Source organism: Gigantopelta aegis, chromosome 6 (assembly GCF_016097555.1).
Source record: "Gigantopelta aegis isolate Gae_Host chromosome 6, Gae_host_genome, whole genome shotgun sequence".
Taxonomy (NCBI): Eukaryota; Metazoa; Mollusca; class Gastropoda; order Neomphalida; family Peltospiridae; genus Gigantopelta; species Gigantopelta aegis.
The window spans coordinates 20,520,781-20,535,095 of NC_054704.1; the positions used below are offsets into that span (position 1 = coordinate 20,520,781).

The 14,315-nt window shown below is 33.1% G+C and overlaps 1 protein-coding gene across 3 annotated transcripts in view; it reads left to right on the forward strand.

The window, feature by feature from the left end:
* The first annotated feature begins 3 nt into the window (after positions 1–3).
* Positions 4–14,315, forward strand: part of LOC121374134 (transmembrane protein 131-like) — a 66,354-nt gene continuing 52,042 nt past the window's right edge. For all 3 annotated transcript variants that reach the window (XM_041501086.1, XM_041501088.1, XM_041501087.1), the window contains exons 1-3: positions 4–124; positions 4,887–4,951; positions 9,575–9,603. In XM_041501086.1, the coding sequence (XP_041357020.1) occupies positions 4–124; positions 4,887–4,951; positions 9,575–9,603 (215 nt within the window). The remainder of the gene's footprint in view (positions 125–4,886; positions 4,952–9,574; positions 9,604–14,315) is intronic.

The following is a 14,315-nucleotide window of genomic DNA, read 5'->3' on the forward strand; positions in this document are numbered from 1 at the left end:
AGCATGGCGCGGTTGGATGTTTACTCTACGGATAGAGTGCTAGACTTTTTACATTTTTTACTTATTTTACAAACATTACAACCATTTTCTTCACAAGTTGATGCAGTTGAAAGTCACGGTCAAGGTAAGACATCGTTATTGATATGTGAAACGCACTAAATGTGTGCATTATTATCATTACTATGCATTCCGTTTTTGTGTGTTTACAAATAGAATCTGTCATTGGTTACTTATGGGAAGTTATGCTTCACTACAATGGCCTAAAATAACACAGTTACTACTTCGCCAAAGATTACTTCTGTAGTATTTCTTCTGATTAATTTAGAATTAAATAAGATATATAGTTGAATTCAATTTTTTATTTCCATTGTAACAGTTTTGAAAACACATTGATGAACCAGGAAATACATTTTGATGGCAGAATATGACTTTGACCTGGTAGTGGTAATGATAACACCACAACTGGATATGTATCATATGGATATCATTAATTTGTTCTTAAAATATATATACAGTTTTGCTTCATTTTGGAGCATGGGTAAGATAGTAACAGTATTGTTTGTTTCCTTATAATGACATGGTCGGTTTCACAATATTGGAGTATCCTAAACTATCAAAAACCATCACCAATTAAAAAGCGTCCCATTTAACTTCTGCGTTCTGTTATTAAAAAATGTGTAAGTACGATCTTTGATTATAGTATGTCACATTTTGTTCACAATAGAAGCATCAACTAGATATGAAAAAGAATAAAATCTGGTGTTATCTCGTTTAATTGAAAACCGTACGACTAAGAGGAAATAGCTGGTGCGCTAGCCCGTGCACTCTGACTGTAAGAGAGCTAGACGGACATTTGGACATAAATACGCTATCATTACAGTCAGAGCCCAACCTATGTATATTTTTGGCAATTCCTGACTACCAAACGGTAGGCAAAGATTCCTGCTGTAATACCACAACAATCCTATGTTTGACGTCAAATACCTTTATATCGATCATTTTCGAGTTAACTGATACAGAAATATCCACATATTAATCACTAATACACATACTACAGAAAGAAGCCCGACAGCACCCACATTCAGCTACGCTTCGTGACACTCTGTCGCAACAATTACAAAGCTCGGCGATGTCCTAATTTCTGTCTAGCTCTCTTATAGTCAAGAGTACTCGGGCTAGCTGGTGCGCATGCTCAGTCATGTCAGGCTATCAATTTAACAACATTAATGTTTACCTTGTTCAATTTAGAAATAAAATGTATAAAAAGGTAAGTACATACTCACAAGTTATCTCTGTTCCATCAAGAATTGCACCAGGTGGTAAGAAAACGTCATTTTGAAAGCATTATCAAAAACCGTACTATGATGTTATCAACGTAATGGCAACAAAACAAAATTGGGTTTTCACCTCGAAAACAGTCACATGACCTGAAAGCGGCTATTCGGAAGTGACCAATCATTACTCAATCGGCAGTGCTAGCAGACATGTTTGGTTTTGTGGATTCCGTCATGCACCTGTTACTGTTTAGGCATGCATTTGCATTGCATTCAGTAAGATTCCAGGGCACAAATTAACTGTAATAATAAGTTTCATTGTGCATAAAACTTATAGTTACCTTTTTTCCCCCGCATTTTTAAGTAAATTTGTTTTAAGTGTACTTCCTTAACAAGAAGTTGTTGTCGTGTCAACGATCAAACATGCACAGACATTACAAAATACCAGGAAGCAAAATAATACGGTTTTCGATTTCGTATGGTTTTCGATAATTGGCGATGCAGTGAAAGTCCTCTAAACTGGACATGCACAGGACCAAGTAAAAAGTTTGATTTTAAGAGGTGTCCAGTTTACAGAGGTTGTCTTCTGCACAGATATTTAAAAAGGTGTTAAGAAAAACATCCGGTTTTGAGGGAATTCCTGTTTTGAGAAGTTTCACTGTATTTGCCATGTATATATCATGAAAAACCTTGAACCGGGTTACCCCATAAACCGGTCTATTTACATGTGACTTGTTTTTAAGGAATCTGCATACGATTGAATCCTGAAATCAAAATACTTTTGTTGATTTAAAAAAAACTTCCCCAAAACAAAGTATACACGACTGCCATTTTGCACTGTGTGCACTATATTAAATGGCGTGTCACATTAAACAAACCTAAGTAAACAACAGTTTTCCGTTAATAGGCCGGTTCATGGTTACTCAAGAATATATATAAACCCTTCTAAAATTAGTACTGGTAACTAAATTCCATTGCACAATGTTAAAAAACAACAAAAAAAAACATGCACTTGTTTCTATTTAGTGTGTGCATACAAGGCAAACAAGTATGTTTTTTTGCAGATGGCACATTTGTTAGAGGGCCATTTTTTGGTATGTAGGATAGTTTTTGGTGGTGGTAACCAACCATATAATAGGATTTTGACATAGTAATAATGAGCAAAATAACAACTTTTTATTGTTGGTTGACACAGCATTGGATATTTACACGGTCATTAAATGTATCTGATGCACAGTACTTAGCTTTTTTTTGTTAATGGGATAGTTTTTGATAGGTTGAGAATATTCATATTAATTTTTGTTATAGTAATTTTATTTGTAGAAATCTAATTGCAGATGGTACCATATGAATTGTACAGAAATAAGGAACTAGACTTTTTTTATATACATGTGGATCCCTGAATGACCATTCTAGACTTACTTCAGTGTGTTTCACTCATTTTAAATTAATACCATGAAGTCAACAAAAATGCAAGGAAAAGATCTCAACTTGTTTTTGTTTAAATACTATCTAGATGATCATTTGAAGTTAAGTTTATTATATAACAATTACGTTCAACAATATTATTTTGTACTGTATACTATTGGAAATTCTGGTGGACTTGCAAATTTTGGTTGGTGCTAGTTTGGCAAACTAGTGAAATGCCATGGGTGATAAATTGTTAAGTTTGAGCCGTGCTGTTTTAATGTAAAATTGGCAAGATGCTGGTTTTATCCTTACTAAACACACCTCAGTCCTGACATTGCTCAGGGTTCTGCGAGTCATAAAAAAGAAAGAAGATCCATGGGTCATACATGTTCAAGGCATGGAAAGTAATGGAAATTTGATACAACCCCTGAAATTAAGAAAATGTCTATGGCAAATAATGTGCCATGGAAAAATAGTGTCCACTTCAATTTTGTTTGAAACTCGGATTGTAAGTAAATTTTAATGATTAGTTTGTTATTTGTGTTATTTGCCAATATGCTATAAGATTTACTCATACCAATGGCATTATTCGTTGATTAAAAGTGACATAACAGTTAACACACAAATGACATGTGCACTTTCAAGAACAATGGGGTTGCAAGGGGATGACGATTTATCATTGTCCGCAGTGACGTGCCAGTTCAACTTTATATTTTAATTATATTATATCAAAGTGACAGAATATATTTAATGCGCTATAGAATTAAAATTTTCTTTAAAAAACAGCATAATTTCTGTTAGGAAATCTGTCAAGAAGACTAAAACCCCTTTCAAGCCCAAGTAAATAGGTAAAGTTTGTTGTTTTTTGGATTAGGCCACCTGTCACCAGAAAAGGGTAGCATATTTTGCCAATATAAATGACAGAAATTTTGATTAAATTGTCGGAACAATATCTCTGTATATATGTCTTTCTACAAATGTCTCATCATCAGGCTGACCATAACACTTCAAGTGACTTGTAGGAGTGTATGTGTTAATAAAAATAAAACACCTGCAATACACCATAGCTACGGCTCAACGATGTATAAGCTGTCACACCCTTGCAATCCCATGGTCCCTGCAATGCAGTGCTATAAACAGTCAACAGAGTTCAACGATATAGTTGATACTCGCAGTAATTTACATGTATTTACAATCATGTCCGATGATGCTGATATTCAGATACTTAGTAATAACGGTGCAGTTACTGTTTTAATATTTACTTTTAATCTGTTTTCAGTTCACATAGTAATTTATTTTTAACGATAAGGAAAAAATCCAATGTTAAACAAAATCCAATATAGTCCACGGCAAAAGAAATGCAGCAGAGAACGAAAAACTCTGCAACAATTTCCACAGCATTGCAGATTGCCGTGGGCAGTTGCAGGGGTTGTGATATAGGTCATGGAAAATTAACATTAGTTGACAAATTACTATTTTAACCTATTAAACTAACATATGAGCAATTTGCATCAAAACATGTTGATGATTATAGAAAAATTCTTGAAAATCATAAATAGGATCATGTATGGTCATGGAATTCTGTTGCTCAGATTTTTTTTAATGCCTTCAGTGTATTACACTTGTGGGAATAAACTGAAAATGTAAAAAAAAATATGTTGCTGTATTGAAAATGTTTTTTTTTTTTTTTTTTTGTCTCTTAAATTTTGCTATAAAATTAAAAGCAAGAAGTATATTGTAGTGAATCAAATATATATAATTGTTTTGAGTTGACACAATCATGGGAACTCTAACATTCTGCAGTGGTATGCGATTCTGCTCTAACAAAATTGTGTTTCACTAGATTATAGATCATGTGGATCTAGGTATATAGTAAATTCCAAGCTGGTGGCTATATTTAGTCTGAAGCCCTACACTACAGATTTTTTAAACTTACACCTGGCTTTTGAAAATAATTCCTGATAATTCGAAGCGACAAATTTCAAATCAGGAGAGCAGTTAAAGAAACCAGAAAAATATATTTAATTCCTTTTGCCATTTCTGCATTGTAAGTAACCTAGATCCATTTTCCATAACAACTTAATGTTAACTAGTATACAATTTAAAAAATGGCTTTATTGAAAATGATCCTTGTTGTTGACCTATAATAGACGTTGAATTATTAACACCCTGAATTAAACATTTTTGTTGTTGTTTTTCCAGCTTTTATTCAAACAGACCAACACCTAACATACATAGTTGGAGATATCAGTGGAATCCCTTTAGAAGTAAGTATTTTTGTTTGATATGGTCTTTGTGTGTGTGTATTTGTGTGTGAAATATATGCTCAAAGTGACACTCTAAATCAAAATAGCTGTAATAAAAAAATTAGCCAACTCAGATTTTTTTAATTAGTCATAAGTTTTAGCCAAAATTAAATTAATATATAATCAAAATTTATTTAAAAAAATGTTATTATCAAATATATAATATAATTCTAAACAGTTTTCTGAAGCCCTGCAATAGACCTCTTTCGCATTCTTATTGCGCATGTGCGCTAAGAGTATCGTCCCTTGTCAAATACCACTGTATCCAGGCTATTTACAACTTGCGGGGCATGATAGATAGTTGTCATGACAGGTGTGATTAGAGATGGGGAATCTCTGGCGACTAACATACATATTACATATCAGATGGTGAAATGGCAGTGAAAAATGGTCTACTAAAGTTTACATTGGAATGGTTTAAGACCAAAAGCAGTGGAACATTAACTTAGATGAAGTGTCTGGGGTTGCCTGTCAAGGGTTTTAACAAAGCAAAATTAAAATATTTATACAATAAAATAAACTTAATTGGAATGTATTTGTTACTTTTAACAATTAGAATTATAGTTATATTCACACGGATTTCTAGTGATGTTTAATTAAAATTTAATAAAAATATGCCTCCCCTTCCACCTAAAAAACCCAACAAAATTCGTACCTCACATAGACCTATCACAGCTATATTTTCACCTTATTGTTTCATTAAAAAACAGACAGTCATATAACTACTAATCAATGCTACATGTCTTTATCTACAAATTATTTATTTATTTATTTATTTACTTTTCACTGACATTTATATCAGACACATACAACTTCATTTGAAGTATCTGGTATTTACGAAGTTTTAAAAACATTCTTTAAATTTATCTTATTTTTATTTATTTTATTTTTTTCTATCTTTTTTTTCCCTTTTTTTCTTTCTTTTATTTTATTTACTCTTCACTGTAATTTATATTGGACACATACAACTTCATTTGAAATATCTGGTATTTGCAAAGTTTTAAATACAGTTATTTTATTTTATTTTATTTTTCCTTTTTATGTTTTTCTTGTATTTACTTTTCACTATCATTTATATGAGACACATACAACTTCAAATCTGCCGAGCATAATGCATTATGCTTATTCCTAATCTATGATATTGACGATACCGAAACACATGAGGGTAATAATCTCTTTGTCATATCATTTCAAACTTGGTACAACATATTTTTGTAAAGTACGACATATTTTTTGTAAACTGTATATATACCAGTTAACCATTGATCAATATATTCAAATGACATATGAATATGTGATGCTGTGTCATTTTGAATAGGAACGACTCGGATATCCTTACATCAAAATAAACTAGCGCATGATGTTTTTTTGTTTTCTGAACACTGGACAACTTTTAAAGTAAAGTTGCTATTGACATGTTTTTGTTTTGACGACTATTGATGCATGTGTCAATTCTGTAGTCTCACCGTAGTATGTTTGCTTAAATGTCAATAAACGTTGCACCGATATCTTGATTAATTTACAGTTTATTGGCCTTACTCTTCTTCTTTTTTCACCATTTTAATTATTTTGTCATAAATTCAGGCTTGTCTGTCGTCCGAGGCATAATACTTCATATGTTTGCTTCCAACATTCAAAGTACCTTTTGACTCTACATAATAAATCCTCTTGAGTTTATAATAAAGGGACCATCCTGAGTTTGTAGCCATATTATCAAGTTGTCAGCTAGTTTAATCTCTTATATACTAAAACGCAAAAGAAACGCAGGTCCTGAAAATGCGAAAGAATTGCACTTTGTAAAGCAGTATCTTTGGTGGAATTGAACCTCAACTGTGTTAAAGGACATGGCACACACCCACACCGCAGTCTCACCTGCGTGTCAATTTCATTACCTGTGTGACGTCACGAATTCTCAAAACACGTTGTTTGCACGTGCTGGATCATCCGTATCATGAATCCAGTGCAAACACACTCAATGAAATGCTTATAAAGCCTACACACCTGGATTTAATCGCATAAATTCAATTTGAGTAGTGACAGACAACAGAATCACATTTTAAAAATGCCGCGACTGACGCAACTCCAGCGAGATATGGCCATCGGGATGTTGCAAGCCGGACAGACCCGTACTGCTGTAGCCAGACAATTGGGATGTCATGTTTCGACAATCGCACGCCTTTCTCAACGTCACCAAATCACTGGATCTGTGAACGATCGACCACGCACCGGCCGCCCGAGGGTGACAACCGCAGCCCTAGACCAGTACATCCGGGTGACCCACCTTAGGAATCGGATGCTGCCAGCAGCTAACACCGCTCACCAGGTACGTGGTCCAGTGTCCGCCGATACAGTCCGACGCCGTCTGAGGGCAGCAGGACTCCGTAACCGCCGTCCTTATGTGGGACCAATATTGACCCCTCGGCACCGCCAACAACGTCAACAGTGGGCGCAACAACATCAAAGATGGCGACGTGGCCAGTGGCAACAAGTTCTGTTTACTGATGAGAGCCGTTACAATCTTTCCAACGCTGATGGCCGAATCCGAGTATGGCGACGTCGACATGAACGTTACTCCGACTGCTGCGTTCTGCAGGCCGACCGATGGGGCGGGGGTAGTGTGATGGTGTGGGGTGGGTTCTCATTCAACCACAGAACACAACTTCATGTGTTCAGACAACGCGTTAATGCCGCCGTGTACCAAAATGACGTCATCAACAATCACGTCGTTCCCTTCTTTGCCGCTCGCCCACGTGTGCGCTTGCTGCAGCAAGACAATGCCAGGCCGCACACTGCCAGGGCAACACAGGCGTTGCTGGCTCAGCACAACATCCCAACGTTGCCGTGGCCAGCCTTATCTCGGACATGGCGCCTATCGAACACGTCTGGGATGAAATCGGACGTCGCCTTCAGGCTCGCGGACAACCTCAGAATATGCAGGCGCTGGAGGCAGCATTGGTCCATGAATGGAACTCACTCCCTCAGGCATTCTTTCAACGGCTTGTCAACTCAATGAGGAGACGTTGCACTGCCTGTTTGAATGCCCAGGGTGGTCACACGCGATACTGACTTTGACAATGCTACAGGTCGTCTCTTTCACATTTTTAACATGGACCCCCACCCTACTTTATGACATGAAACAATAGCCAAAAAGGAATTCAATCAAAAATTTCCAACACCAATGTGTGCCGAATTGGTGTAGCTCCAAAATAAATGTTGAAATCTTCATTTCGTTTTGTTTTTTTAATATTTTATATCCAATTTAATGAGAACCTGCGTTTCTTTTGCGTTTTAGTATAAATAAACCTAACATGTTTCTTAGGCTATATATTCTTGCTTCAAATATAAATATCTGTATATACAATATATTTACATTTCTGCCATTCTCAGCAACCGAGAGCCTGGGGCGGGGGACTGTACCCCCACTTTTAACTACACTGTATAAATCCAGTTTAAAATATGGCTTATCCCCCCCTTCCCCCCCCCCACACACAAACTAGACTGTGATTGAAACACAATGTAAATCATGAACACATGATTGGGATAAATAAACATGAAAGTGCTAATTTATTTTTAATTTTTATTAAATGCACTGAGCCTAGTTATTATGCATTATAATTTATTTAGTTTACATTTACAGTGCTTATAAGGTCTCGCTTAAACATTAATTTTGGCAATAATAAATTATTTCTGGACTTTTCGTGACAGTAGTTGCCAAAAGTGTATTTTATACAAAGCAGAATAAGTACTAGGGAATCTATTTTAAAATTTTTGATTAGCAACAGTTCTTAATTGATTAAAAATTAACAGCTACTTATTTTTGCTTTAAAATTGTATAGAGATCTTTAAATTTGCATAGCAAATCACAACACGATAATGAACAAAAATGTTCCCAAGCATGGCTACAAGTAGCTCTAGCACTCAGCAAATTTGCCAATTGCAAATTATAAAAACAATTGGCAGATTTGTTTTTAAAATTTTGCAAAATAATTGGATGTAGTAACTGATATATTGTTTTTTTTTAAATAACAAAGTTTTTGCTATTTTTGAAGTTTGATAGATAATTTGGGGAAATGTTCTGCTTACCCAGTTATCCCTGCCAAGGTATATATCTTGGAAACTAGATCAGTGACTTTGAAATGTTAATTAACATTTGTTTTACCCACCAAAAATATCTATGTGAGTTTTTATTGTTTATGGTATATTTTATAACGTTTTTCACTTTTACTATGACTAGTGTGAGTTAAAAAAATATTTTTAAAGACAGTTGCTTCTTTTTTTACCCTACTCCTGAATTAATATGACTAGTATTTGTTAATTTGAATTGATCATCAGGTCAGAATCCATTCTTCATATGAAAGTACAATTTATTTAGCTTTTTCATATCCAATTTCTACCTTGTTTGCATAAAATAATACTCAAAAAGGAGATTGGAGTTACCTCAGATGCTTAAGTATGACCTTTATGGTATGATAAAAAGTTTTCAGCTTTTTCATGATAATTTCATCTTTTATTTTTATTGTTATAATCAGTATTTAATTAATTGAATTCATTAAAATTATATATATATTTGTTTTAATTTTGTAGATAAAACCTGGTTATCCAGATTCATTATCGTAAGTATAGTTTATAGTCTGTTTATGAATGTAGCTATACATAATTTTATTTGGTTTGGATTTATCTAATATTTGAACACTATGTCATTGTTAATACTGTGATAAGAATGTAGATAGGGTATGTGCATGTACATAAACCAAGAACCCTGTCAAGTAGCAAACTTTTTTTTAATCTAGATTAGACATTTATAAAATATTAAATGTTTGATTTGTAAACAAAACAGGTAAAGATTTGTTTTTACAGTTTAATGTTTTTAATAAAAAAAAAAATGAATATAGGAAATATGCAGGTACATTCACTCATTCAATGTCTAACAAGGTGGGTGGGGGTGGGGGGTGCACTTGTTTGAGGATAGGTAATGTATCCATAAAAGAGAAAATACTTCAACTTTTCTCCAAGCTGAATTTTGGCTTACATTTCTAAAATTTATGTAGCTACTCAAGCAAAAACCTAATTTGATAGTTATCAAATGACTGAAAATAAGTTGTTGAGAAAAGCTTAGAATGATTAAGTGACTGCTACTAACTGGGTATTCTTGTCAAATGGTTTTCTTTAACATGTCTTGAATAGAAATTGTACAGCATGCAGTTTAATATAATTTTTCATATTGTTAATAGATTATATTAAACTGAAAGGATTATTTTAAAATATGACATGGCAAACATTTAACACACAAGACAAAGAAATTTTGTCAGCTCTGCTATGACATTCATCAATGGAGCTTTTCTAATAACGATTTGTCCAGTGTCTGCTAGTCCGTTCATCCACTTTGAAGTCTTATCTTTTCCATCAGTTTGATTGAATTGTTGTGAAACTTATGCCTAGAATGAAATTCACCTGCAAAAACCACCCCAAAAATTGCAGCTCATCTTACAAGAGAGAGATGTATGTACAATTGTCTCATCTGGTATTTATCTCACAGTTTTGTTATATTTTCATTTAGCAATGCTCAAAATTACATCTCAGAGGTCCTTATTTTTATCACACTACCCCAATCCCTCCTGTGACCCTGTAGTGTCTTATTTTCAGCAGGCTGTATTGTTTACTTAGCAGGACATATTTCTTTTGACCTGCTATTTAAAAAAAAAAAATAACAGCAGGCCATATTTTACTTCCTACTTCAAGCTCTGTTGTAGCATGATCAATTTTTGTAATGTGTCATCAGTAGAAATTACGAACAAAAAGCAGTATTCATTTATGTATACTATACTTAATTATTTTACTAACAGAATTCATTTATGTACTCAGTACTTAAATTATTTTAATATCAGCTCGCAATGTTACTAAGAAATACATTAATGTTGTCTTGTGTAATTGTATTGTAAATCTAGATAAATAATGAACCAGTCTAAAAGTATTTTATACCAAATACTGTATTTTGATCTCAATAACTGTTTTACATGTAACAGCTGGATCTGTATAATATTAATAACAGTGTATATTCTATTATTATTCATGATATATGTGTGTGTGAAATTAAGCTATACTTGGTGAAACTGCTGTTCTGCAATGTAAATACAGTGGAACCTGCCTAAACTGAAACATAACAAAACTGGGGCGGGACATAACCCTGTGGTAAAGAACTCGCTCAATGTGCGGTTGGTCTGGGATCAATTCCCTTCGGTGGGCCCATTGGGCCATTTCTCGTTCCAGCCAGTGCACCACGACTGTTGTATCAATGGTTGTGGTATGTACTACCCTGTCTGTGGGATGGTGCATATAAAAGAACTCTTGCTGCTAATCCAAGAGTAGCCCGTGAAGTGGTGACAGCTGGTTTCGTCTCTCCATATCTGTGTGATGTTAATAAACATGCATATTAAATAAAACATTTCCTTCTTTCCTTCTGGTATTACATTTCTCAAACTGATATCATTTACTTTATTTTCATGTGGAATTTATTTTTTCATTTTTCACATCTAAATAAAATTTGTGAAAAGGCTGATGGACATTGTATGAAAAAAATACGGACATTGTTAGTTTCCACTGTTTTTGTTTAATAGTAGTAACAATCCGACACTTAAAAACATTTTAATAAAGAAAGCGATGTATAAGCAATGTAAATGAAAACATCCAGCCTGGGCTTGTACAGTATAGTGCTATGCTCGTAGTACATGTTTCATCTTTGCTTGTTAGTCATTCAGATCTAGTATTTAACCCGCTATAAATTAAATTAATTAAACTTGAGCTGGCATTGCACCTTCAAATTTTGTTTTGTTTTACAGATTCATTTTTTCATACCAATTATGAATTATTAAAAATTTTGTAATCAATAAATAAATGTTTAAAATTATTGATAACGATACATTTAAAATATATATATATTGGGGGGGATGGGGAAAAATAAATGCTTGCGAAAGTATTATGTGCACTTTAAAAAAAAAAAATACAGGTTAAAAATGGGGGTGCACACTATACATAACAATAGAAAAACTATCTTTTAAAAATGTCCAGCGATCACCCATAAAAAATCGCCGATTGATAGTTTAAGGTACTTTACAGGTTATTGACAGTGTTCATTACAATGAAATGCCAAAACTGTGACATGTACCCAAGTACTAGCCTAGATGTTGAATGTGACATGTAGGTCTATGTACTCAAGTACCTAACTTAAGTTTTATTTCTTGAATATACTGCTGCTTTTGCTTTTTTTTAAAAACGTTACATCTTGCATTCTTCGTCAATTTTGTGGTTAAAAAACAATGCGCATTATGTTGTGGTTCATGTTTTTTTTCTTGTAATAAACATTCAAAGTGGGGGGTGCGCATTATACATTGGTGCGCATAATGCATGGGAAAATACGGTAACTAATTTTTATTAAATAGCAAAAATTTAATCTCTCGAAAATAAAGTATTTTAAAGGACCTTTTTGAACTTTTGAATTTTTCTTTGTTACATATTAATTCATAATATTAAATAAACACTTCTAAATACCTTTTTTTTAGCCATTAGAGAAATGAGTAACAACTTAAAGAAAATAACATGTTAGTTAATTCTATTTTGTTAAATGTTGAGCTATAATTAAACATGCATATCAATTTTAAATAGTATAAATGTCTGTAACTATAATTGTGTTTCTGTGTGTATTTGCATCCATTCATAGGCACTTGTGCATGACGTGAATCCAGGGTGATACATGAATAATTTATTGTGAATCCTGAAAAATATACACAATACATGCAGTTATCACAAGGGATCTGTTTATGTTGAATGCAGGTCTGTGTAGTGTTCATTAAGTGTTTCGGCATCACATGTCAGACAACATATATATCATTTATGATCTGTTTGTGTTCTATTTAAAATTTGAGTGGATAAATCTTCGGAAGTACATGCAATTAAATCATAGGAGTAATTGACATTTCTTATTGGTGAAAAGAATTAAGAACATGAAAATAACCTTTATTTATTAACATTTAATGGTGGGTGAGTTAGAATGTTATTTGCTAAATGTGAATTGAATTAAATTTGGTGAATAATTTTCATAATACTTGTATATTTACCAAAAAGCTAATGTTGAGAAATAGCATTAAATGTTCAGCCTTTATTTTATTATTTTTTGTTTGGCTAATTGCCGAAAAGCTATATATTTTTATACAGCTTAAATGCTTATAAATATACAAATACAGATCATTAGAGAAGAAACTGGATAATAATACCATGTTAAAGTCTATAAATTCACTGCAAAACATGAAGACATACTTCATCCCTCTATCTTAACTTTTACATCTAGGAGCCAAATGACGCCTACTTCTATTTTTTTATGTAGATATTATGAAAAGTTTTATTCGATAGATGAAAAAATTGTCACATATGTGACCAAATGAGTCGTAATAGAGAGGGCTGTACTTTTTTCCTCTCGTTTTTTCCATTACACAATGGAGATTGTTTGACATTCCAGGTTGTTTCCCAGGAGACGGGTGTTTGTGTTACTGTATGGTGTATTTGTGAAATCAGATGTTAATTCAATACAGTAATACATGACTGAACATTAACAAAAATGTTGTAGGTTGACTGAACTTAAAAAAAGAAATCCTGGATGAGAATACATGACTAGCAAGTGCAGTTCTAGTAGTAATTAGACATGACATAATGCCAATAACGTGACACTTTTGACATAAACCTACATCCATCTGTTTAATCTTTTATTTATGTTTTTCAAATTAATGTATGTATAGGCTATTGCATATCTAATTCTATATATTCACATGAAACTGGCATTTAATTATTTGCTTTCCTATATTTATAAAATTCTCAGTTTTCTATTAATAAATTTTATGATTTATTGTGTTATAATTTCTAGTATAGTTTTAATGGTTGTGTATGGATAACTATAATGTTAAATAAATGAGATTTTAAATACCCCTAATTGACTTAATTTTAATAGCTTTACTGTAGTAACAGTACTGACATTACACAGGCATGGTATTTATGTATATGAGGAAGAAATGTTGCACTTACAAAGATGGGTTTTTAACAAAATAATTTCAGTTTGGTTTGACATGAGAAGAAAATTAAAAGCATTTTGGGAATAACAAAAAATTACTATTTTTGTGTGCAATTTAGAAAACATTTTGGCTCAGAAATCAATAACTTGTAGTAAATTCTATAGTATGAAAAAAGGCATACCCTGTGGGAAGGACTATAGTAAAGAAACCTATAATTGATATTCAAGCACTTCATTGTAAAACATAAAATGTTTTTTCAATTTGGTTTT